Source organism: Meleagris gallopavo, chromosome 11, assembly GCF_000146605.3.
Source record: "Meleagris gallopavo isolate NT-WF06-2002-E0010 breed Aviagen turkey brand Nicholas breeding stock chromosome 11, Turkey_5.1, whole genome shotgun sequence".
NCBI lineage: Eukaryota > Metazoa > Chordata > Aves > Galliformes > Phasianidae > Meleagris > Meleagris gallopavo.
In genome coordinates, this window is record NC_015021.2 from 11,498,072 (window position 1) to 11,524,437 (window position 26,366).

The 26,366-nt window shown below is 42.0% G+C and overlaps 1 protein-coding gene across 1 annotated transcript; it reads left to right on the forward strand.

Moving 5' to 3' along the window:
- The first annotated feature begins 4,513 nt into the window (after positions 1 to 4,513).
- LOC100548555 (pre-mRNA 3' end processing protein WDR33) lies at positions 4,514 to 26,366 on the forward strand. The gene is made up of 17 exons (XM_031555083.1): positions 4,514 to 4,523; positions 9,548 to 9,674; positions 10,266 to 10,420; positions 10,552 to 10,630; positions 11,124 to 11,234; positions 12,092 to 12,186; positions 12,383 to 12,391; positions 13,011 to 13,097; positions 13,344 to 13,483; positions 14,140 to 14,292; positions 14,654 to 15,676; positions 19,193 to 19,295; positions 19,578 to 20,040; positions 23,610 to 23,776; positions 23,906 to 23,998; positions 24,729 to 24,914; positions 25,722 to 26,366. The coding sequence occupies exons 1-17, from the start codon at positions 4,514 to 4,516 to the stop codon at positions 25,952 to 25,954; spliced, it is 3,234 nt and encodes a 1,077-aa protein (XP_031410943.1). The 3' UTR covers positions 25,955 to 26,366.

Genomic DNA, 26,366 nt, shown 5'->3' on the forward strand with positions numbered 1-26,366 from the left:
TTAAAAAGATTTTTTTTTTTTTTTAAACTTCAGAGACTTCAAGACTGTTTTTGGTGCTTGTGTGGAGGAGTGTGCAATGACATCATGAAGGTGTTTGCATCAGCTGTAGATGTGGCTTTCTTGAAGGTTTTTCTGCTTAATTCATGATATCCACTTAATATAGAGGTATTATTGTATATGACTTAAATGATGCTTTCCTGCAATCCTCCACATCATTCTTCTTATACTTACTTTGGAGCTTTTTAACATGGTACTGTGTGCATGCGCCTGTAAATTCAGATATAGATTCGGTCACAGGCTGTATCACAGAGGGAAACAACACAATGCTGGCTGCAAAACTCATGCCTTGTCTTTTTTATAGTCATTGCTTCTTTGAAGTTATTCCTTTATATATACCCTGTTGGCATTTCAAGAAGCATAGGATTCAAAGAGGCATCCAAACCGTCTGTACTTGATATGGTTTAATTCCTGTATCCTCTGCTCCAGTCTTGAAAGAGAAGCCTCTTAATATGTCACATAGGAAACCTTTTTCACGCTTTTTTTTTTTTAATGAAGAAAGCTGCACTTTAAATCAAATACCTTTTTTTTTGTTCCCATTTGCTTCTGACACCAGTAAATGATTCCAAGAACAGCAATTTCCACCAACTGCTATCAGCGATTGTTGTTTAGAGTTGCTAAATTGTTGGCAACCTGCCTTGGCCTTTCTGTCTCTCACAACCAACTATGCAACCTTTGATGTTCTCCATTTTTTTTCCCTCCTGGTTTTGATACATCTGAGTTATTTAAGTGCTCTTTGGTTTTTTATCCCATTTCTTCCTGCTGACAACTCTTCCTTTCTTTGTTAGGCATAGGTTGCACAAAACCCCTGGTAACTCTCCTCTTTGGCTCATTCGTGGCTTGTGGAATTTAAGGAAACACATGAGAATTGGTATTTATTAGAGCTTTATTGATACTTACACAGCCACATCTACAGAGCAGTTGCTGAAGTAGGAGCCCTATTTTCAGAATTTAAATAAAAGGATTTGGATTTCTCTACTTAAATCAGAGTTTCAATCTTTAAATCTGAAAGAGGAAGAGATTTTGCAAAAGATTTCAAAAATGAATAGGTGGATGGAAAAAGAACGGGCTGCAGGTGTGGTGGTGATTCAGGAAAACTGAAAGATGTAAGCAGCAGTCTGGAAATTTGGAACAAGGCTGTGATAACACAGTCCTTGTTTCTGTCTTTCCTGAGTCCAGTTTTTTCTTATTGCTTGGTTGAAGTTTCAATGGAAGATATTAGTTCTATCAAGCCTCTGTTACATTATTCAAACTTATTTTGCTCCTGCATTTTTTTGCACTGAAAATGCTTTTTTCTATTTACTTTCTCAGTTCCTCTTCATTAGCCTTGAGATCAGTAGTAGAGTAGACACGTTTGTGAGTCACTGTATGGTTTTATGTGCCAAATTTTTTTCTTCCTGGTATGCTGCTCATTTTTTTTTTGTGTTACTGTCTCTTTTCATAACTCACAGCCCTTTCATATTTCAGTTGTTTGAAAATTGATCCCTTGCCCTTGAGGCGAGAGCTTTCCAATTTGTTGAGCTTTATCTCTGTATAGGGAGAACAGTGCTTTGTAACTGGGGCCGGTGCCACGTGCTTTGCTTTCTGCCACCAGCTTGTTTCAGTGGACCTGCTGCTACCTGGTTTGCTCAGTCCTAGTGCTGCTGTAAGATGCTGAGAGCAGTTTATACGGTCTCTATCAGTGTATCCCTTCTTGGATCTCTCATATTTGCTAAGTGCTTGAATTATTGAGACCAATAAATCCTTTCCTAGAGGCTACGCAGAGTCTGACAGTCTTTCTTTTGTCCCCACGCTTTACACCTGGGCTGACTGCTTCTCACCTTCTGAGAGCAGGTGCTCATGGAGTATTTGTCCTTGACCTGTTCTCCTGACTTCTGTGTACCTAAACTCATGATTCCATTGCATAAAATGATAATGGGCTCATACGTATGAGAGGTTCTGTGTCAGTAAACGAGCTATCAAAAGTAGCTCGCCTACTTTTTGGTTGGCAAGAAGAAAAAGATTTCTGTATATGTGCATATATTTCTGTGTGTATACATGTATATATTCTGAATATATTCCCTTAAAGTGGAAAGCTGCCTGGCCAAGTGGTCCTCTTTTTGAGTGGCCAGATAACCATCACAATCTCTAGAAGTCATCTGTTTCTCTGATAGAGAAGACAGTTGATAGTGCCTCTCCTCAGTGGAATTTAAAGTAGGATCCAGCCCTGCAGTCTCAGCCACAAATGGCATTGAAACTTATTTGAAAGAATGGATTAAGGAAGATCAATTTGACTGAGGGATCTCGGCAGTCTTTGTTGGATACTTTTATTAAAAGATTCTGGGTTTACTTGGAAGCAGTGGGGTATCAAATTAGAGAAAAGTAGAAGACTTCACACAACAACTTTAGCTGCAGTCCACAATGTGGTCCGTAGGTTTTTAGCAGCTTGCTAAGAGGTGTCTGTTCTCATGGCCACAAGAATGGTTTGGAGCTTGGGTTAGTCCCTAAGCTGAGTGCTCAAACTCTGCTTTTCTCTTGAGACAGCTGGATCACCAGCAGAACTGTAACGAGCATATAACGAGATGTTTTACTGAGAATTATTATTGATGGTTTACTCTTAGCTTTTGTAGAAGTATTTGGGTCCTCCCTGAGTTTGGAACTAAACATTCCAACTCTAGTTCTTGTAGTTGAAGTGCATAGCTTCAGGCCAGCTGCTGCTGAATTATATAGTGTCCCCCACCTTCCTTCTTCTTCCCTACTTGCTAAATTCCCACGATGAAGTTTAGGATGCACATGTATAGAAACTTTATAGGAGCTTCAAGTTGACATGAAATTTTGTCTAAGTCAGTGCTGTGTTTTTTGCATTCCTTGCTTGCGTTACTTCTCATAGTATTCACTGCCAATGTCAGACTGGTTAGTGATGTGTTTGGCACAGGTTAAGTGTAACAGACAAAGGTTTGCCTCAAGCCTGCTGGTGGAGAAGTGGGGGATTGGGACAGCTTGGTGACTGCAAGTGAGTAAACATGTTAAATAATTGAGTATTTTAACAAGCACCTTACGTACATGTTTAAAAGGCAACAACAAGAGTGGAGCTACTGTAGGATCTGTGCACTGTAAATTTGAACTGCTTACTGGAAGTTTAACCTCAGGCACTGGCTGTTAGCACTTCCCTCGTTTGGTCTATGTGTGTGTTCTGACTTTTGAGATTGAGATTGTCGATGTGAGGCTCCAAATCCCGTGACGCTGTAATCAGGTTTGTGATGTCGCTGGATCCTTTTTGAAGCTGCTGGCTCAGGCTGTGAGCAGGCTCCACAGACACCAGTTCTGTTTGCTTGGGGGGTTTCATTGGGAACACTGAATGGGAAAGCTCACGCTCCTCTGGGAGTTGTTTTTGGTTTTGTTTTTACCACAAAAAGCCCATGCTGCCCAGCAGGTTCGTTCTGTACCCAGACACAGCACTGTAAATCTGTGGAAAATGCTGACCGATGCTGTACAAAATGATTGAATTTTTCGTCTTCTGAGTTAGCACTTTTTCTTCCATTGGAGAACTCTCGGTTCTATTCCTGGACACCGTTGTGCTCTGTTATACTCACTCCTTTTCTATATGGAATTACACAGTAATTGCCACTCAGTACTAGAGATCCATCTTGTCTGATGGCTTATGACAGCAGGCACTTGTTAGATGCTACATAAGCTTTTTCAGATCCAATGCTGATGTCATACACTTGAGAGGAAGGTGCTAGAAAACAAGCAGTAAAAAACTGTCAGACAATTTCTCCCTGAGGGGAGTGGGTTTTGGGGCTCCTATCAGCTGGTTATGTTACAAAAGATTTTTTTCTCATATTGCTGTTCATTTTTTAATATTTCCTGTACACCTATTTTTATTATCGTTAAATGTAAATACCATTCTAAATAAATGCTTTCTGTCAATGACAAGCAAGTGTGTTGCTGCTTTCAAAGTAGGCTAGCTAATTTTTGAACAGAGAACATCTCGTCCCAGCTACTTTACGAATAAAATAACCAGCAACGAAAAAGATATTCCACCTTTTGCGATTTAAAGAAGTCCTCCTCGTTCTCTGATGAGTACCTGCAAAGGGATAATACATGTTGTTGAGTTTTTGTGGCCATGTATGCTAGATGCAAAGTAGAATCCAGTCTGCTTAGCCCTAAATGGTACAACTCTTAGCACTGTTCACAGCCTGGCTTTGCCCACACTGCCATAGTTGTGGCATAAGATGCTGGACAGTTTTTACTTGGCGTAGCTTCCTCTCTCTGTCCTGTTTTCCCTGTCGCTTCTCATAAGCTATCTCTGGGCTTCCTGATTACTTCCTTTTTAAGATTAGTAATGACTTCTCTATTAGAATAAGTAATGACTGTTGTATTGCAGTGACCATTATACTGCATTTCCAAACATCAGTAGATGTACTTTGTGACAAAGATGCACTTAGTGTTAAGCTTAGCTTTTTTGCCTAAGTGCATGTACAGCGGTAAGCTAGAATGTCTGCACACTGATTAGACACAGGGAAAATGTTACATTTTTGCATACTAAAATGTCTTGCTGTTAATAATCTACATATAACTTACCTATGTCTTATGATTAGGAATTGTGAAACGTGCATACTTCATGGATTGCCATTGAGTTCTCACTTCTAAGAGAATGTTAAGCAGCTCCTTATGTTACAGATGTTGGTTCCCTTACTTCCAGTGCTGTTGCCCAACCTGCTATCAAGCTTATTTTGGTTCTCTGTGTTACAACGTAAACAGGAAATAACCTGTAAATGGTATAATGCTCAAAGAAGACCAATCAGTTAAAAAGGGAATGTGTTTCTACAATGATTGCAGATTCTGCCATGAGTCTATTCAATGATTTAAGGAAAGAAAAAACTAACACCTTTTACCAACATTTAAAATAGATATATTCAGTTGTGTAATTGTTGTTTCTGTTCAAAACAAAGTATTTCAGCTTGCTGAATTGCTCAGCATTCATTTTAAACACAGAGAAGAATTTAAACACTGGCTGTAACATGTGAGTTGTCCCATTGTATGAAGGCTGAACCCTGCATGGCCCAGTTCCCACATAGACCAGCATGCAGGCGTTTTCCCCGCTCCGTGTTACTCCTTATGTAAGACATTGTCACTGAATTTCAACAGATACAAAGAATTCAGATTCCTACATGCTGTTACTAGTAATTACACTTAACAGAAGGTTCTTTTCATTATCTGTTGCAGTGCATTTGCCACTATGAGAGCACATCACTGGCATTATGCTCAAGCTTTTCCTTGCCACTGTTGTAGGTTTTTGCAGAATTCAGACTGCTCACTGAGTGGTGCAAATCCTACTGGGGTTTGTATGTGCCAGGACCAAACTCGTTTACAGAAGCTCTTTTAGGGGGCTGTTTGACTTCTTGCATTTCAGTCTTACTTCCTGTTCAGAAGAATTGAGCTGGGAAAACTCTTGTTTGCTCAGATCTACCTCATTAATGTTTAATGATTGTTTTGGTTTATTCTTAACCTTTTGATTCCACAACTGATAACAGGATATATATATATATATTTTTGCTTTTGTAAGCAACTTTTTTTCTGGAAAGAATAGAGTGTGATAATAGAGCTGTAAAGATGGGCTTTGTAAACAAGGCTTAATTATGTCCCATTCAGCTGCTGGTCTGGAGAAATGTTGATGTGATATGGGAGATGTTCTTTGTAGGTGGATTAAAACCCCATCAGCCTCCCCAGGCACCCTATTTAATAAACCAGCAAAGAGCTAGAGAACAGCTTGGTGAGCAAATTAAGGAAAACTTGACTTGGGGAGACACGGATCTGAAAGTATGGTGGGAGGCATTGGTAAAGACTGAAAGGAGCTTTGCCTTTGATTTCTTATTCATCAACCTCCCACAGTATGCTAAAAAGAACAAACATACTGTGAATCTCTAAATAGAGAGTTTCTGCTGTGTTCATTCTTGGAGTGGAGAGTGGAAGTCAGTCTTGTTCATAGGACAGCTTTCAGGAGGTGTATGGTTCTCGTGAAGTGATAGTGTTCTTTGTTCTAAGTTAATGGAATTAAATTATCCTTACCCTTACTGCCAACCTGGTCAGTGTTGTGTAAGCAGTGCGTAAGAGGAGTGTTCTCATTTCTGGTAGATAAGAGGTACTCAGCTTCTAAATGAGATTTGCATGGAAGCAGAGAATTGCTAGGTTAGTGGATAACTGCCAGATAAACTGCAGTTTAAAAAGCCTTCTATAAGAGTAGAACAGGCAAAATAATCCAATTTGTCAGCAATCCGGAACCAACTAACAAAGGCTAAGGGAATTATATACAAAACAGATCCTCTTTCCATTAACAGGGCTGTTCCCAGTTGTCTCTTGGCCTTGCAGGTCTTCTCGTTCCTTTTGCTAGTGGGGGTGGTGGTAAGGTTTCATGGCTTTATTTTGAATGCCTTAGAAATAGCCCCTTGCAAAGGACCTGCTCTTCCAAGAGGTGTTGTGTTCTATCAAGGCTGTGGATTACAGGGAAGGGAACCTTCTTGTGGAATGATGCAAAGCCTTAGGTCAGACCAATTCAAGGATACACAGCACTATTCATCCCCCTTCTATAACAGCCTTGTTTTAAAGGGGAAAGAAACAGCATTGTTGCAGTCTGTGCTCATTGTCTGTGCTCATTCTTCAAAACATACGCCGTTACAGAGATCTATTTGGTTTTGAATGTGGGGTACAAGAAGGTGATCTAAAGGAGTATCACCTCAGGATGTGTGTAAGCCACCCAAAAATTGCTGAGGATTTAGAAATCCTAAAATATTCATAACATCAGTTGATGTGCCCTCAAAATAGGGCTCATTTCTGGGGGAAAGGCTGTAATGGAAAATGTTCAGCTGCAGCAGTAAACATCGTGTATCTGTACACACTAAATACTTTACAGGCTGTGATAGAAGGACTGCAATCCAAACTTGATTTTTTTATACTATATTTAATATTCACTCAGCCATGTATAGAAATCAGGTTGAGAAGAAAAATAAGATCTTAAATTTCTACTTTTCCACACTTGCGACACGTTGGGTTTGGTCAAGCGCTATTGCCCACGGTCTTGTACAGCCTGTTACTCTTTCCAACCTCCAGAATTGCTGATCAGTGTCTTTAAAGAACAGAATAAGTTGTCTACAAGTGTTAACAATCAGCACTTTAATTAATTAATACCCAGTTCAGAAATCCCTTATGCATATGGAAAAAAACCCAGTGAAATACTTCTTTCATATCCGAATGTCTGTGCTCTGGGGATAATATGCTGTAACTGCCAAGCCTGATTTCTGCAGGGCACATCAGTCCTGCGCTGCACCACCATGATTGCTCCCCATGGGGGTGTTTGCAGGATGGGTGCTTTGACAGCTCTGTTTCAGAACGTGACACTGAACTCGAACTGGGTTGCCCAGTCTGGGCCTTTTTTCCCTTGGGATACACATTTGCATTGGTTTAACTCACGTTTGTTTGATCTCCAAAGAATCATGCCTTGCACAGGGTGAGCCTTTATCCAGACTGAGATGGCCTCCTGCCAGCATCTCATTTACTGGCTGCAGGCTTACCAGCCAGACAGCAGCCCTTTGTCTCTGAGCTCTCTTCCATTACGAAGTCTCTTTATTTCAGGAGCAGCAAAGGACAAAGTCATTCCAGTCCATGTGGTTAGGTACTTTAGGTTTCTGCTGTTTGTATTGTTTGGGGTTTTTTGTTTTCTACTAATGGCATTATTTGAGTGTTCTAGTCTGAACATGTTTTCCTACAGTTCATCCGGTTACTAACCGTAATGGAGCACTTCCATTGTTTCTCCTGAATTCAAATCTGCTGTCTTTTCCTGAGAGGATGCAAGATAACAGGTACCTACAGAATGCAGTTGAAAATCTGCAAACATGAGTTTGCCCCTCACTATTGAGGAGGAGTTCTCTATTCCTACTGGCAGAGTTGCTCCTCCCAGATAAACACTCAGAAGCGAGACCTGCTCAGCATTCAGTTTCTCCTCCTGGTTGAGAGGTGGACTCCGACAGAGCAAATCCAGACACACAGTGCCTTTTAGTTCTTGCTGCATCAGAAGAACAAGGAAAAGGGGAATCAATACGTCCCGGCGTACCCTTCTGTTGGCAGGAAGGAGCAGTGCTTGTATGGTCTTTGCAGCCTGGAGACCTGTTCTTCCTTGAGACCGTGCATATTCTGCAGCAGTTCTGCCTGCTGCAACTGGGGGAGAAGAGTTGGGTACCTTCATCCATGATGTCATCCAGCCACTCCTCAAAGTTGATATCCTTATATTCAACTACGGTTGTGTTCATTTCTCTTTGGGTCAAGAATCTCTTCCCTGCCTGTCTTGCTGTAGACGATGGAAGGGAAGTGGTTGCACTCATTTGATTGAGGGGGCGCTTTGTGTCATTAAATTTTGCTTTTACTGTATGATGGAAGTATAACGCTCCAAATTTGATTCTTCTGTCATCTCAGGAAAATTTCAACTCATATATTTTTCTTATTGAGTTGAGACTGATACCAAGCAGCGTTTTGCTGCTCCAGGTTCCATATTGCACCTTGAAGGAAAGCAGTACAGTAGGAACTGTCTGATAGGAGCCATTTGTCTCTGAGGCAGAAGGCTACCATTCTTATATACCGTGTTATAACCAGTGCCTCTGTGTTGCAGACAGCCATTCCTTTCTCATCTCACTTTTTGCTGTAGCTAGCACATGCTGTCTCATTTTCTGACATTGACTATTATGTTACTGTTGGCTTTCCGTTGGTGTTGGCTGGCATGGAGAGATACTGGAGAAGGAAATCTCCGTTCATCATTTTATCTCTAAATCCCTCTAATTCCTTTGTAGCGGGAATGAGTGTTTCTTCTTTAAATCATCTGAGCAATCAGTTTAAAATGAAATCATAGAATCATATCTTAGAATGACAGAATGGCTTGGGTTGGAAGGGACCTCAAGGATCATCAGTATCGTGAAGGTTTTTCTCTCCTTACTCCAGGCTGCTAGAAAAAAACTAATAACAGACTTTACATCTAAGATTTCTTTTCATATGCTATTTTAGTTTTCAGATCTGTGATTTAAGCTCTTGTTTTCTGACAGAACAACAGAAGAGCAGTGTGGATGGGATGGGAACATAGATGCTTTTCGTTCCTGCAGTACTTGAGAGAAAGTGAAATGTCACAGTGTATTTTTCTTTTAACACCCCCATAGAAATGCTGCTTCATGCTGTGTGTTGCTGTAGGATCAAAGCCTAAAAAAGTACCATCGGAGCCACCTTAGAGAGCTTTTATATAAGTGAGCTTCATTTTTGAGCTACAACCTGAAGAGAAGATACTCTCAATGATTAGTACTACTTAAATACCTTTGGGGAGTTTTTATTTAATTTGATTTTGTTTGGTGATCTGCGTTGTGTGATTTTGTTTAGTTTTGCATTGCAGTTATAGGAGGTGTACCCTCCAGTTTTCAGTGCTTTCTCAATTTGATTGAAATTTCTAAACGAACAACTTCTGTGTTATTAACAGGACATGGAGCAGATGTGAAATGTGTTGACTGGCATCCAACAAAGGGTTTAGTTGTATCAGGAAGCAAAGACAGCCAGCAGCCGATCAAGTTCTGGGATCCAAAAACTGGCCAGAGCCTTGCCACGCTGTAAGTCCATGCCCACACCCTTCGCTTTGCTCGAATATAAGCTGACTTCATGTTTGTCTCTTTTTAGCTTATTGCCTCACATCTTTCCAGCCATACACAATTATTCAAATAGAAAGCTAATACTTTAATTGTGCCAGAAAATCTAGAAATCAGGTGAAGTCTAAACTTCAAAAATAGTGACTTTAATCACAGCATCACCAAGGTTGGAAAAGACCTCCGAGATCATCCAGTCCAATCACCCATCTACTACCAATATTTCCCAATAAACCATGTCCCCTAGGACCACATCTAAGTGTTTCCTGAACATCTCCAGGGACGGTGTTCCAACCACCTCTCTGGGCAGCCCATTCCAGTGCCTGATCACTCTTTCAGAGAAGAAATGTTTCCTAATATCCAGCCTGAACCTCGCCTGGTTCCAAAGTACAAATAGCAACATCCAGGCATACAGCACAGAGAGGTCTGCTATCCTGGCTTAGTAGCCTGACCTGCTTTGTTGTTGACCTAAATATTTGGAACTGATAAATAATCATGTTTGATTTGTCTGAGAAATTGATATCTGGACAAACAACAATTTTCTTTCTGCGCCTGCAGACACGCTCATAAAAACACAGTGATGGAGGTGAAGCTGAATCTGAATGGCAACTGGTTGCTAACAGCTTCTCGTGACCATCTCTGCAAGCTCTTTGACATTCGTAACCTGAAAGAGGAACTTCAGGTCTTCAGGGGTCATAAGAAAGAGGCCACAGGTCAGCAGTTGTTTGATATTGCAATGTTTTCAAACGTTTGGATTAAAAATGAAAGTTCTTGAGATCCTGATTTACGTGAGATAGGAATTCTAGTATCATACTTTCTGATTGTCAGTTATTTTGTATTTCAGCTGTGGCCTGGCATCCTGTTCACGAGGGGCTCTTTGCCAGTGGAGGGTCTGATGGCTCTTTGTTATTCTGGCATGTTGGGTACGTAGCATTTTCACCAGCACATTGGAAAGATGTTGGTCAGATGCAGATGTTACATTAAACACACAACGCACTTTCCACTTTTGAATGCATGTCTATGCTTATAGTTTTACTCTATCACTGAGGATTTTTGTGAATAGGCTTCATTTCTAAAGTTATATTTTAAAGGATAAATTGCTTGTACACAGTGTAGTCTTTTCTTCAGGGGTGATCAATGATTGAAGCTGCTAGTTTCTTAGAGCTTCTCATGATGTACTGTAATTATTTTGCTTTTAAATGAATAGTTTAAACATTTCCTATGCAATTGAATTCCTGCTTAAGTACGACAGTGTATCATGAATTCGTGCAATAGGAAAATACCTGAGGCTTATTTTTACTGAAGTAGGCACAGAGGAACAGGAACAACTAAATAGCAGAAGTTTTGTATTGTATCTGAATCAGATATTCTTCTCTGTGATAGCTGTTGTTTTTGTTTTTTTTTTTAATGCATCAGGGTTGAGAAGGAAGTTGGTGGAATGGAAATGGCCCATGAAGGAATGATCTGGAGTCTGGCGTGGCATCCCCTCGGACACATTCTCTGTTCGGGCTCAAATGATCACACCAGGTATTTTAAAATATTTAAAGAAGGAGTCTGAGGAAATGTGTGTATGTTCAGAATCAAAAAGGGTGCTTGGCATTGGTGAACAGAGAGCAGTTCTGATACACAACCAATGGGCAAAGCAGAGAGACAAACTTGAGTGGGAAGGCCCTGACATTTTAAATGAGAAGTTAGGGTGATGTTTAACCTCCTATCCTTCATTTAAGGAAGCCTTAAGAAACACTGACGTTTCAGGTTTGGGTGAGATTTGAAAGCTGAGGAACTTAATAAATATTCTTTTGGTGAAGAAATATTCCAATCTCCACAATGCTTTGTCCTCAGATCATCTGCTGATCATGTCTCTTTGTGCATTACAAGTGCAGCGGAATGTGCTGTAATGGAGTATCTATAAGTGGGGTGAATTTTTGTGTGTCAATGTGTCTACCAACAAGGTTAGTTTTTTATGTGAAGGATGTATTTAAACAGAGTGGGAAGTTCTTAGAGCTGTCTGGATGTTGGTGGTACCAGTGCATTGTATTTACTTCATGCTTTGAGGCATTTTCTGAATAGTAACTGTACAGTTAATATAGTATAGGATCATAGAATGGCCTTTGTTGAAAAGGACCACAGTGATCATCCAGTTTCAACCCCCCTGCTATGTGCAGGGTTGCCAACCACCACACCAGGCTGCCCAGAGCCATAGTAATGGTTTTTCATTTGAACCTCACGCCTAACATTCAGATTCACTGCTGAACTTGATTAGTAGGAGTTGAATCCTTATATAACCAAGTTAGCATACTAAAATTTAGATAAATAAGTTGTTAGATTAAAAGTAGCTATCATTCTTGACCTCTTGTTGAGCTCATGTAACTTCCTTTTGACAGTAAGTTTTGGACTCGAAATCGGCCTGGAGATAAAATGCGAGATCGTTACAACTTGAATCTGCTGCCTGGGATGTCAGAGGATGGTGTGGAATATGGTAAGGCAGTTTCCTAGAACGCGGGGATGGGAGGTTTGGGAGGTAGGAGCAAGCTTTGGGCTTTCAGCTGGCGTTAGAATGTGCTTCTGGGTGAGACACTGAAACAGTATATAGCACTGGTGACCACCTAGATAAAGGTATTTTTTGCATGAATGATCCAAGCAATTCCAACAATGAGTCTTCTTTTTTTCCACAGCTCCAGGAGGTAAGAGCTGCTCATTCCATCACGGAAAGGAGGTTGGGCTCTCCCTCGGGCAATGTCTCTGGTTTACTTTTCTTCCTGGCAACTTCATGTGACTTCAAGACTTTCCACTGTCCTGAACTACAGCAGGAAATCTTTTCAAATTATTCCATTTGACTCAAATTTTAAAACTTGACTCTCCTTCCTAAGGATTTTTCGCGTTAAGTTTAAGTTGCTCAGGATTGTCCAGCTCTACAGCATACCTCGGCAACCTTTTTTTTTTCCCTTTTATAAAGGCGTTTGATGACTTGCCCTTTTGTGTTTGGGAATGTCAGTGAAGATGTATCATTTAAATTTGATTTAAGTTTTAAAATACGTGCATTTACTATAACAAAAACGGGAATGGATATGAGATTTTCTGAAATGCAATTTTCCTTCAAAAGGATGTAGTTTCTGGCCTTTTTGGGGGGTGTTTTTATGAATCTGAATGGGCAGTTCTTTTAATGTCTTTCAACTTATATGTAAGTTTAAAAAGTGACCCAGCATTTGTGAAATACATAACAGTGCTGATGGTAAACACACGTGAGAATCCAAAAGGACAAAATGGTAATGCAGGGTATAAATATTTACTATTTTCCTCTAGATGATTTGGAACCCAACAGCCTAGCAGTTATCCCTGGGATGGGAATACCTGAGCAGTTGAAAATAGCGATGGAGCAAGAACAGATGGGTAAGTAGTTGCTATAGGGAGGCATTTTTCTGAGCCATCCAAATAAGTACAACTTATTGTTCATTCCTGTCATATAGTTGGGTAGCACCACTGTTTTCTGAGGTTCTTGAGTGCATATTTCCCATGAAAGGAAGAAAGAGTTGAGAAACATCAAAGTTTATTTTGTTAAATAAACTGTAATGGGAGTAACAGAATTACTTTGTAAACCTGTATTGCACTAACTGTTTGTCTTCCCTGCTGTTAAAGGGAAAGATGAGTCCAATGACATTGAAATGACAATCCCAGGACTAGACTGGGGAATGGAGGAAGTAATGCAAAAGGACCAAAAGAAAGTGCCACAGAAAAAAGTGCCCTATGCAAAACCAATACCAGCACAGTTTCAGCAGGTAAGCAGCTGATAAGCAGTCAACACCAAAAAGAAACTTGTTCGGTTGGATTTCCAGTATCATGTCCAACATCAATGCAAAATAACTTACCACAGCAGTTACATTACCATTTATGCATTAAATACTTGGTTAAATCCCTTATACATAAAGGGATAGGATATACAAAAGGATATACATAAATCCCATATACATACCTTGAAACTAGGATGCTACAACACCTGGATGTTCTGTTCAACCTAGTTTTTAGCTTCTGATTATCCATATTAGAATTATAGAATATCCTGAGTTGGAAGGGACCAAATCCTGGCTCCACAGAAGACCACCCAAAAATCAGACCATACGTCTGAGAGCAATCTCCAGAGGCTTCTTGTACTCCAGAAAGCCAAGGGACATCAACCACTTCTCGTAACATCTTCTCCTCCAGACCATTCACCATCTTTGTAGCCCTCCTTTGGACACTCTCTAATAGTTCTATGCCCCTTTTGTCCTGTGGTGCCCAAAGCTGCACACAGTATTCAAGGTGAGACCACGCAGAGCAGAGTGGGACAATCCTCTCCCTCATTATTCATCATTCCAGCATATCTTGTCCCAGTGCAGTGATTTATTACACATGTGGTGTTTCTTAGAATTAATTTTATATTTACTATTCTTTATAGGCGTGGATGCAGAATAAAGTTCCTTTGCCTCCCCCACCTGAGCCATTGATCGACAGAAAGGAAGATATTAAGCTGGAGGAGAAAAAGAAGACACAGGCAGAGATTGAACAGGAAATGGCAGCACTTCAGTACACAAACCCACAACTCCTGGAGGTATGTGTGTAAAGCCAGTTGCTGGAGCTCAGCACCAAAATGTGTAGCTTGCTTTTGCAGTACACTTTTCACCTTTTCTCAAAAAATATAGTTTAACAAGAATAAGACTCAATGCATGAAGACAGCTGCACCAAGGTCTCCACATTTCAGTTAGTCAGACCCACTTATATGTATGTGTAGTTGTGTTTCTGTTGATTAAGAGAAAAGTACTAACTCTTTTCAAACTCCTGAGATAGTAGCTTCTGATTTTCAATTTTTTCATATTTTTCTGTGCTTAGTTGATTTGCTGGGCTCCTATTATTTTTTATTTATTTATTTATTTATTTATTTATTTATTTATTTATTTATTTATTTATTACAGCAATTGAAGATTGAGAGACTTGCACAAAAACAGGCTGAGCAAGTGCAGCCACCTCCAGGAGGCTCTCTTCACGGACCCCAGCCTTTTCCAGGGCAAGGCCCAATGTCACAGATGCCTCAAGGGTTTCAGCAGCCCCTTCCACCACAGCAGATGCCAATGAATATGCCTCAGATGGGACCTCCTGGTCCACAAGGACAGTTCAGACCTCCGGGACCCCAAGGACAAATGGGACCTCAGGGTCCTCCATTACACCAAGGAGGTGGAGGTCCGCAAGGCTTCATGGGACCACAAGGACCTCCGGGCCCCCATGGACCTCAAGGAATGCCACGGCCTCAGGATTTACATGGACATCAAGGAATGCAAAGGCATCCTGGCCCTCACGGGCCAATGGGGCCTCCAGGCCCGCAGGGTAACGCTGGTCCACAAGGGCATTTAGGACCGCAGGGCCTGCCTGGGTCTCAGACTCATTTGGGGCCACAAGGTCCACCTGGCCCGCAGGGTAACTTGGGACCTCAGGGTCAAGGAATGCAAGGGCCACCTGGTCCCCGAGGGATGCAAGGACCTCTTCCTCACGGCATGCAAGGAGCTCCGGGATCTCAAGGGATGCAAGGTCCTATCTCCCAAGGGCCTTTGATGGGACTTAATCCAAGAGGGATGCAGGGTCCGCCAGGGCCCCGAGATAACCAGGGACCTACTCCACAAGGGATGATGATGGGTCATCCGCAAGAGATGAGAGGTCCTCATATGCAAAGTGGTTTACTAGGACACGGGCCCCAGGAGATGAGGGGGCTGCAGGGACCCCCGCCTCAAGGCGCAATGTTAGGACCGCCGCAAGAAATGCGTGGGCCACAAGGCCAGCAGGGACCTCCGCAAGGCTCTTTGGTAGGGCCACAAGGAAACATGCAAGGACCTCAAGGACAACCAAACCCTTCGAGAGGGCCACATCCTTCCCAGGGCCCTCTGCCTTTCCAGCAGCAGAAGACGCCTCTGTTGGGTGATGGGCCTCGTCCCCCGTTTAATCAGGTATGTTTTGATCTGTATAACGAGAATAATGTTAAAAATATAGGAACAATAATGTTGTGCTGTATAAATGTCAAGCAAGAGATGAGAGTATGGAGGTGAGGCTCAAAACAGAAGCTGCAAGGAAAACTATATGACGAAAACAAAGTTACGTAGCTTGGAAAAAGCAGAGAGATCTGTAGGAATGGGATTACTGGGGGGACAGATACAGAAATCAGTATCTTCTAAGAATGTATGAAACCGAAGAGAAACTCCAGGTTTGTTTGTGTTGTTTTTTTTTTTTAGCTTGAGGATACTGAACTGTCTTAAAGGTGAAGTTTCCTGGAGAGTAGATAAGCTCAAAGAAAAGTTGAATTTAAGCCAACAGAACGTAAAGAGTATGTGTGAATTAAAGCAAATTATTGTTGACTCTCAGTTGTCCCAGACTAATTTATCCAAACTGAGGAGTGAGCTTACCACAGATACTGACATACCTGGAATGTCAGCTTAGTTCTAGTTGAGCTTTCCAGGAGAACAGCTGTCCTGCTTCCTGCACAGGAATAGGAATTGCTTAGCCATCTTTATACCTTCTGAGCCACCAGTTTAGAGCCTGTGCTCCCAGACTTGTTAGTGTACCATTTGCTGAGCAGCACCAGAGAGAGCACAGGGAGCAAGCAGGCTGATTAGGACCAGCCTGGGTCTGGAGTTGGGGCACCAAGTTCCAGCAGGGCTCACCAGCTCAGAAAATACTTAGGCTCAGCTCACCTGGAATATTGGAGATTGTTGCTTGTGAAGACACTGATTACTTTTGCAGGGATTAAGGCTGGCTCAGCACCAAGCTGTCAGGTGCAACTTGCTCTTCAGCACCTTCAGCAGCACGTTTGTTCCAGCTGCTGAGCTGCCACAGATAATGGAAAGTTCACTACATTTATTACTCCTTACAAGTTCCTGTTGTTGCGATGTTAATTTGTACTTAAAATGCCATCTTTGTCTTCAGCCTTAAGGTGAATTTTGAAGGGGATGCATTGGAAAAAATCTACAATTTTGAGAAATGTGTGATTATTTTTAAACAAAATTGCCTCTTATGCTGAATGGTTTCTAGATTAGACAGTTTTATATGTACTTAACGCGGAGGCCAGTATCAATCACAGTAATGTGTGGTGACTTTGAACTAAATCTCACTGCCTGCGCTTCAGATTGAGACAGAACAGCCTACAAATTGTGTATTGGTGTGGGGTTTTTTTTTCTTACAAGTCAGCAATAACTTGTGACCTTACTGCTGAGATTTCAGAATCGTCAAAATTAAGAGGACAAGAACTGGCTCCACAACTATTGCTCATCTCATTTCTGCCAACGTCGTGTTTTTGCAGTTATCCTAAGGAGACCAACTGCTCTACCTAAACAGCTGCCACCAAGCTGGCCTGCATTTGTTGGAGCCTGCTGTTGGCAGGATGCAGGAGGTTGTTTGCAGCAGGCAAATGTTGTGTTCCATAAATGCTGCTACCTTTGAGTCTTCTACAACTATTAAAAAGACACGTAACAAAGCTGGGTATTTTTCCTTCCTTGTCTTGCTTTAGAAGGCTAATGTATTGAGAAAATGGGCAGATTGTGCAGTTCATAGCGTTCCTTTCCATTTTTGGTCCTGTTGGCTTCTCTGTAAGATGAGCAGAAGGGTAGCTCCTGTCTTGGCTTTTTTAACAACAGGCTTTGACTGTTTTAGTCCTGAATTTAGCATTTATCTTCTGTAGATTTGTAGAAATGGCTCGCCTGCCTTTTTAGAAGCAGAAGGGGAGCGTTCATTTCCTTCATTAAGGACTTGTGAAATCAGTACTGAACCTGTGTGCCTGTTTTAAAGGACCGTGTCCGAGGAGATAGCACTGTTACCTGCATCCACCACATACTGAAGAGCTACGTGAGGGAGGTGCCCATCTCTTCCCAAGTGGGAGAGCAAATGGGGAACAAAACACAAACCTGTTTGAGAAAGAAAGGGACCGAAATACGACGTGATCAGCAAAATTGTATTCTGAAGATAGGAATATTGATGTTAAAGTGCAGATGGGTAGATAAAGTATTCTCAAGTTAGCAGTGGTATCTTGGGGCTGAACTGGTAATTCAGAGCAATTGATTTACAACACCTAATCTTTTGGGTAGGCTGGATTTCATCTCATTTCTTGGTATAAGTGCTTCAGACCAAGCCTCTTTCCATGTAGAGGCAAACTCTAGGAGCTTGTAGTGGCTCAGACGGAATGGATTGGTATGAAGAATGAAAACAGCTGCAATGAGAACAGATGGCAGTTGTAAGGTGGCTGTGCCCTTTGCATGTGGGCCAGCAAAGCCAGCCCTGCTGTTCTGCCTGGTGCCACAGCACAGCTCTGCCCACCTCCAGCTGTGGGATGCACAGGGCTGCCTGCAGTTCTCAGCGCAGTGCCTCCTCCTGTGCCCTGCAGTTCACTTTGTCTGATTGGAGCCCATTTGGGCCCATGGTGTATTTTGAAATGAAAGACGTGTGAAAATGCATTATGACAGCTCTGTCTTCCTAACTTGTCGAAGTATAATTTGTTTGGAAGTGGAGGGTTTTGGCAAACACTGATTGACCTCATGAGGTGGGCACTAAGAGCTGCTGCTCTGGTTGAACAGCAGTGACATAAACTTAAGAAGTTCAACAGTTTATTGTAAGTAATCTTGCATTAAGAAGTGGTGGAGCTCCAGCAAGGCTTTGGTCAGGGATGTCAGAAGGATGGTGACAGCTTTGTCCTTCCTGGACAGGAAGCTATTCTTCTGACTCAGCTCACCATTCAACCACTCGAAGAGGTTGGTGTGCTTTTTTATCTTGTAACAAGCATTGGAACCAGGCCTTCTATTTTGCTTTTATTTTCCCAAAAATTTTACAAAAATACTCAATGCAAAGGTGATGTTTGTAGTACATATTTATGTGTATTTTTGTGATTATTACCTCTGTTGCAGTTCAATACAAAAGTATAATTTAAAACCAGTATTTCAAGATGCAACAGGAAAAACTGCACAAATGAGCTCTCAGTGTTGCTCTTCAACCGTCCCTCTAAAATAATTAATAATAAAAAATAGTCTTTCACAGAAAGTAGGTACAGAGTATGAAAAAAACCCACGTGGTCATAGGAGGCATGGGGTAACTTGGTACCTGCTGCGATCCCTCCAGGGTCTGTATCTGCAGCATATACATCGGCACCTGGTGCTTTTCCAACAAATGCATGCAGTTCTCTCGCCTTCTCTGAGGCACAGAAAATAGGAGCTTTATTATCTTTTGGTTGTTATGGATAAAAGATTAGTCATAAGTTTTCTAGATAATTGCGTATGATCCTCAGGAAACAAAAGTGTCACTGATGTGAATGTAAAAAAAAAAATCAGGCTGAAACCAATAGAAAATCAGCTGCTGCTATCATAAGGTCTGTGAAGATGCAGTGTTCCAATAAAGGAATTTGGTTTGCTGCCTTACGAAAGGCTCAGAAGCAAGAATACTCACGCATGCTAATTCACATGGCTTTTCTTATCGTACACTAACAGGACGGACAGAACCCAGGTCCTCCACCACTGATACCAGGACTGGGGCAGCAGGGAGGACAAGGTCGTCTCGGCCCTCACAACCAAGGACCTGGCCTTAATAAAGGTAATTAAATGCATTGTCTGTTCTTTTGTAAGTAGTTCTCCAAAAAGATGCTGTTCCAGTGCAGAGCCTCTAGATAGAAAAGGCTACAGCACAACGAAGGGTCCGGATTGAGAGGGAAGCTACAGTAGACATGGGCTGGAATACAGAAGAAAAGCTTTTCCCCCAGAATTCCTTAATTAATGAAATGTATGGTGTATGCTTTGTAGAACTGTAGAAAACTAAAACATCCTAGAGCATTTTTAGGAGAAATTACAGAAATCTGCTATGATTTTTTCCCTCAAGGTGACTCCCGTGGTCCACCAAACCACCACATGGGCCCTCTCTCAGATAGAAGGCACGACCAGAACAGTGGTGGCCCTGATCATGGGCCTGAGAGAGGGTTGTTTCGAGGTGGCCAGGAGTGGGGTGATGGTAGAGACAGCAGGGGCATGCCAGATAGACGAGGACCTCACCCAGATTTCCATGATGACTTTGATCGACCAGATGACTTCCGTGACGACTTCCATCCAGATAAGAGATTTGGCCATCGATTACGGGAATTTGAGGGGAGAGGAGGCCCACCATTGCAAGATGAGAAATGGAGACGAGGTGGACCTGGGCCTCCCTTTCCTCCCGATCACAGGGAATTTGAAGGCGGGGGTTCAAATCGTGGCCCTCCTGGTGCTTGGGAAGGACGGAGACCTTCAGATGATAGATATCCACGGGATCCTGAGGATGCACGGTTCCGAGGAAGACGAGACGAGAGGTAAGAATAAATCGATTCGTTCTTCTTGGGTAAAGGGTGAATGGAGGGAATTCTTTCTTCCTGGTTTCCTTGTCATTAAGGAGTCTATCTGTTTCAGATTTATAAACTGGAAACCAATAAGGAAATGAAAACTCTATTATACCTGAGTATAGAGTCCATAAAATCATTCAGTAATAGAAGAAAACTTGAAAAGTGGTCATTGTACACAGCAGCTTCCGTGTCTGTAAACAGTAAGTAAAGAGAAGGGAGGAAATTTGTAGAGAAGATCCAGTGACACAGGATGAAGATTTGAGATCGTTTTGACGAAAATTGAGAGGAAACTCGAAGGTTAAAATGGCAAACTTTTGAACACTAGAAGTGGAATTTGAGACTCTGTCTCCAGTCACAAACTACAGGATGACTGTGGAGACTGTAGGACGAGCTGTAAGATACTTGTGAGGAGCAGGAACAGTGATCCTACTATCAAATATAAGGGGCAGAGCTCTGCAGCCTGTTGGACTGTCGAGACTATTTTCTCATGTTTTTGCTTGTAGGAATTTTATTTCTCTTTCTGACTTATTTCTTAATGCCAAGCAAAGAACTCGAAAATAATCTAGTTAATAGCAATGTCCTCATCATTGCTCACAATTTCCAGATCAATCACAAAGGGATGACTTTGCTTCTAGTTATTAATGTAAATATGGAGGAATTGCTCAAAGTTGGCGAGATGACCTGTCACTGAAATTGCTCCAGATTTATGCTAGTTTAACAGAGTTAAATTTGGCCTCCAAGGTCTAAACCTCTCACTGACCACCAACTCCATATGTATAAAAATGTGTACTTGTACAAATATATTGTGGTCTCCACATAATGTGAATTTTGTGTGTTTTAGTTGCCTTTTAATCATTTTCTTACATTCCTTTTACTTTGCATCTATACAGCTCTTCTTTTAGCTATTTTCTACCTAGCTCTGTAAAGATGTACCTTCCTTTTGTGTGAAGAGTATGAAAAGAAATGAACAAAAAGAAGGTAACAAAGCCGTTTAAAAAGGAGAGAGAATCCGAGTGGAATAGTCTGCCTTACATAACTCTGAAAGACGTAGCAGACAATGATTTTAGAAGCTCAGTAGAGATTTTCAGATCTTATATTGGAAATGTTTAGGGATTGGGGAATATTTTATTCTTATCCTGATTTTACAGAGGTTTTAGGAGGGGAGTCCAGGCATCTTAGGACCTGGGAATCTGACTTCTGAGCTAACGAGGGTCTGTCACAGTGCAAGTGTTTGTACAGACCCGTTAGCTGGAGAATCATCATCACAGGGCTCTAAAAGGCTCTAAACTGTGCTTGCACTTAGTGATTTCCTCTGAGTGAAGGTGAATTGGTTGCCATGCTGATGCTGAAGTGAGCCTAAGAATCCCAACTACTCGTGTAGCTGACTTGGTTTGGAATTTAGATTGTAACTGGTTTGATCAGAAACGTGAGAGGGAAGTGTGTGTATGTGTGTTTCTCTCTAATTTCCCATCCTTTTCATCTCTGTCCTGTTCTCACTCTACCTGTGCATATCAACATGATGCTTCTACTGCAGAGACCTGCCTCTTCCTGCTGCTAATCTGCACAGTGTGTAGTTCTGTACGTTAAGGTCCTAGGCCTCAAGGAAGAAGATGAGAGCAGTCAAACAGGAACTGAGCCCTATGCGAGGCAGGGTTTTGCGTGTGACTGATGAGAAAAAGTGGAAAAGGATATACATAACCCAATATTAGGAGCTGTGGCTGTATCAGGCGTAGGTATGATAGATTTCAAAGCTAAACTTTGTCCGTAAGGTTGCCTGGAAACAAAGAGAAAGGTCCTCCTCCTGCTAGCCATAGGATCTTGTGTTGCGAATCTTGGTCATTTACAAACTAAGCAGAATCTCACCAAGTCAGTATTAAAGTAGGAGACCCTCTAAGGAATATATCTAGAGGACTGTGCTGTCTCAAGGCTAAACAACATTGCGATGTGGTTATTTGAACCATTTGTACCTGAAACTGCTGAGTTTGTTTTCACAAATCACCCAGGTTAATGTGAAATGGTTCATTGTCCATATGCAGCACTCCCACCATCCACTGTTGTACCTGTACAGGCACAGCAGCCTCCTCTCTGTATTGTGTTTGTTTTCTGGGAGGTGGAGACAGACCTATTGTTTTTAATTTAAAAAAAAACAAACATACAAATGTAAAAGTTAAAAAAAAAAAAGAATAATAATATTGTATTGTGTTATGACTACTGTTAAAATATTTAAATTTGTAATTAAAAGGTTAATGTTGTTAAAATTCTAAATAAAAGTATCTAAAGTTTTGCTTGTAATAGGATGCACTGTGTCGTTAATGAGCCGGGGAAGGGGATGTGCACAAAGCCAAGGCTCGGAGCATTGCGGCGGCCCAGTGTGGAAGCGGGAGAAGAGGGGAGGTGGGGGGACATCAGTGTGCACGGGCAGACAGAGCTCCACGCTGTCACTGCTGGCACCGAGGGTGGGCAGGATCCCAAAGCAGTGTGCCTGCACCACCTAACGTCCCCTTGTGCTCGCACAGGAATTGCCCGGGTCGGGCTCTAAGCAGAGGCAGTTGTAGCAGTGGGTGCTCATGGAGCTGCAGTGATGCACGGGACGTGTCTGGGCTTTGACAAGCATTCCAAGTTGCTGCTGTAAGAAACAGAACTGCTAGAGTTTGTGCAGCCATCTACAGGCTTACCTGGAATGGCACTGACAGCTAAGACAGAAGCATTCTTCCCTCTGAAGATCTGTGTTAAGACCCCAGTGTGATACTGGAGGAGCTGTACTCAGTTCAGATGAGATGCAAAAGCCAATCGCATCCAGTTACTGAAGATGCCGTGGTGCTGACTAGGAGTAGAAATTACTGACGTGAGGGGCATTGCTACGTTTTGCAAAACAGAGCTCTTCGTTTACTGCAGATGGATAAGCTGCTGGTGAGGTTGTAGAAAGCCACTGTGCACACTGCTCAGCAGTCATCATCCCTGCTGAGCCAAGTACAGCCTAGAATCATTTCTCAACGCTGTAAACTTAAAAAAAAAAAAGAAAGAAAAAAAAAAGAAAAAAAATCCTCTGTGGAGGGACTGAGTAAGAGAATGTTCTAGCGAGAGACTCCAAAATCCATAGGAATGTGATGCTGAAATGTTCCACTATAGCCTTGACTCTCACTGCTTTTATTTTTCCTGCTTCGTTTGTAATCCCTTAAAGCAAGAGCACTGCAGCTAAGAGAAATTCACTTGTCCTTCTCCTTACCTTGCCTTATATCTATCTCACTGTTTTTATTTATTTTTTCCTTGTTAAATGAATGCAAATATACTTGACAGTATTTTTTGTATGGGGAAAAAAAACCAACACAACGGAAGGAAGTGAGGAAAAACTATACAAAATGGTTAAACAGAGCGCTCAGAGACAGACACTGAGCACTTTTCCACCCACAAATCCTATTCTGACAGCTGTATGTACTGTAGTGTTACGTGAAACGGTTCAGAAAACAGCTTAATAACCAACTGTCTCAAATTTATCAATGTAAATCTTGTCTAAAGGTGTACCATGTTCTTTCTTGTAGCTTCAGAAGAGGAGGACCCTCGAGACACGAGGGCCGGGGACCCAGGGGGAGAGATGGCTTTCCTGGTCCGGAAGATTTTGGGCCAGATGACACTTTTGACTCCCCAGATGAAAACTTGAGAGGAAGGGACCATGGTGCTCGGGGCCGAGGTCGTGGTGCAATTAGAGGTGAGGGGAACATTCTTCCACAGTGAAATACAAGGAGAAGGTAGCAAGGGTGTTTCTTGGGCAAACAGCAACGGTTTCACAAATGCAATGTCTCTTCTCACTCCTCTCCCTGCATCTCGTGCTGCTCAGGAGGCCGGAAGGGTCTGCTTCCCACCCCCGATGAAATTCCACGCTTTGAAGGTGGGCGGAAGCCAGAATCCTGGGATGGAAACAGAGAACCAGGTAAAGAAATAGCTGAGGTCTGCTTCAGATAATAAACTTTCTAAAATGTAACTGCTTCAAAATGAATAACGTCGCTACTTTTCCCTGTGCTTCATGTGCTTGTTGTCAGTCTTTCATCACCAGAGATGCAACGTGTAGGTTTTTGGACTTGTAACTATAGAAATAAATAAACTGCTTGGATTGTAGCTAGCTGTAAACGCTGCAGTTTCACAGAATAATAAGTGATTGTGCCCTTTACACCCTGATTTTAAGGTGAGATTTTATATGCAGTCCAGAGCAGCACGTTGGTGTCCCCTGCTGATGAATGAAGCATAAGATACAGATTTTTGAGCTATCTATTAATGCCAATAGTCATCTTTGTGTACAATTACATATGGGTTCAAAACTCAATTTTAGAACACGAGCACAAATGACACATGAATAATGAAAGGTGAACGTGTGGTCATCTCTAAAATATGTGAAAATCCTTATGCTGAAAAGAAGGCTTGAGATCTGCCACTTCCTTCTTTTTCAACATCTTTTAAACCTGCTTTGCCTTCAGCTTTTTTGCAGCTTATTCATCTAATGTTGGCTTATGTGCAGATTTTAGTGGTGGGGAAGCTTTATATAAGTTAAAATTGTATGCCAAATTGCATGGAAAGTAAATTTGTGTATGACTGCTTTCTGAAAATGAGGCATAACGATCAGATGGACATTATCTAATGATCCTACTTTTTCTCCTCACCATCAGGTCCTCGTCCAGACCACCCTCCTCACGATGGACATTCTCCAGCTAGCCGAGAACGTTCTTCTTCGCTCCAGGGCATGGACATGGCCTCACTGCCACCACGTAAACGTCCCTGGCATGATGGACCAGGGACCTCTGACCCCAGGGAAATGGACTCTCCAGGTGGACCTCCAGAGGAGAGGGGAAAAGGTAGATAAGTCCCTCGTATTGAAAACCTCGTGCAACACTGGTGTGTTTTTCAACAAAAGTCTTATCCAGCTTTAAGAATCACTGAAGCTTCTGACATCCACAGACAGAGCTCTAAAACTTAACTGGAGGAAAAAAAAAAAAAAGCTTTTGTCTTCTTAGGCCCATCATTCATTACTTCCATTCAATGATGGCTGACTAAAAGTTGGTCTTTGTGATTTCTGAATGCCACCTCTGGCTGCATCAAACTGTCGCTTCCACCCTAAGCCGGCTCTTCTCTATGCCAGAGCTCTCCTCCATGCATGTGCTGTCTCTGGAATGCATTCTGTATCCTTTACTGCCCTTCTTACCACGTCTATACTCACTTCAGTTTTAACTTATTGTTTTGTGAATGGGGTGACTGAGAATTGCACACGCCATAGAAGATGTGGTTTAACCATTACTTTATCTGGTTCTCTTGGTTTTGTTGTATTCTGCAATGAAAGTATACAAAGAACTGCAGATAGCTGTAAAGGATCAGATTGTGTGTGGCAGCCACTTTTGAGGGACCTGACTTAAGCAAGTCCTCGCTGACTGTATGAGACATAATCTCCTTTAATCCCCAAAGGATTGCCTGATTCCTGTCAATCTTCTGGGCTGCCATGGAGATATTGAACGTGTGTAATAAAAAACAGAGGGAGGAGGCATAAAATTATAGGTCTCAAGAACATTCAGTTAGTGAATGTGAGAGAACTAGCTGAAAGGCGTGGTATGTCTGAGAAGAGGCACGGCTTAGATTTCAACATCAATAACGTTGTGCTTCATTTTTAGGACGTGGAAATTCAGGAGCTTCCCAGAGAGCACCAAAATCGGCACGGTCTAATTCTTTAGATGGAGACCATCATGATGGATTCCACAGGGATGAAGCTTTTGGCGGAGGTCCTGCAGGAGGCAGCAACCCTTCCAGAGGAGGAAGGAGCGGAAGCAATTGGGGAAGAGGAAATAACATGAATTCTGGTCAGTCACGAAGAGGAGCATCCAGGGGTGGCGGAAGAGGCCGATAGAAGAGGCTTTGACTGGGTCACACCCAGTCCCTGATGGACAATATTTAAATGGACTGCTACTCTGTACTCAAAGAGAAAGTAACCCTGCAAGAACGCAAGTCTGGAATCTTAATTGGGATAACTGAATGTGCATTAGTTCCTAACAAGGGTCTCCTCCTAGATCAGTCACCTGCTACTAGCTGCGGTACTGTAGCTAGCTTTCAGTTTTGTCTTCTCTGCCCCCATTTTCCCCACCTTCTTTTACCTACTTTGTTTTGTGAAGAGCTGGAATTTTTTTTAGTGTTGAGACATGGAGCACCTCCACAGATTTCAGTTCAATTCCAAACAGAAACTTGTTTCTATATGTACAGTTTGTCAGAAGAGTTATGTTGTTTTTTGTATGAATACAGAATGTAATTTGCGCAAAAACTAA

Coding starts and splice junctions, on each gene's coding strand:
- LOC100548555 (XM_031555083.1), top strand. Junction 10,421..10,551: donor TCATAAGAAAGAGGCCACAG/GTCAGCAGTTGT, acceptor TTTGTATTTCAG/CTGTGGCCTGGCATCCTGTT. Junction 19,296..19,577: donor AGGACCTGGCCTTAATAAAG/GTAATTAAATGC, acceptor TTTTCCCTCAAG/GTGACTCCCGTGGTCCACCA.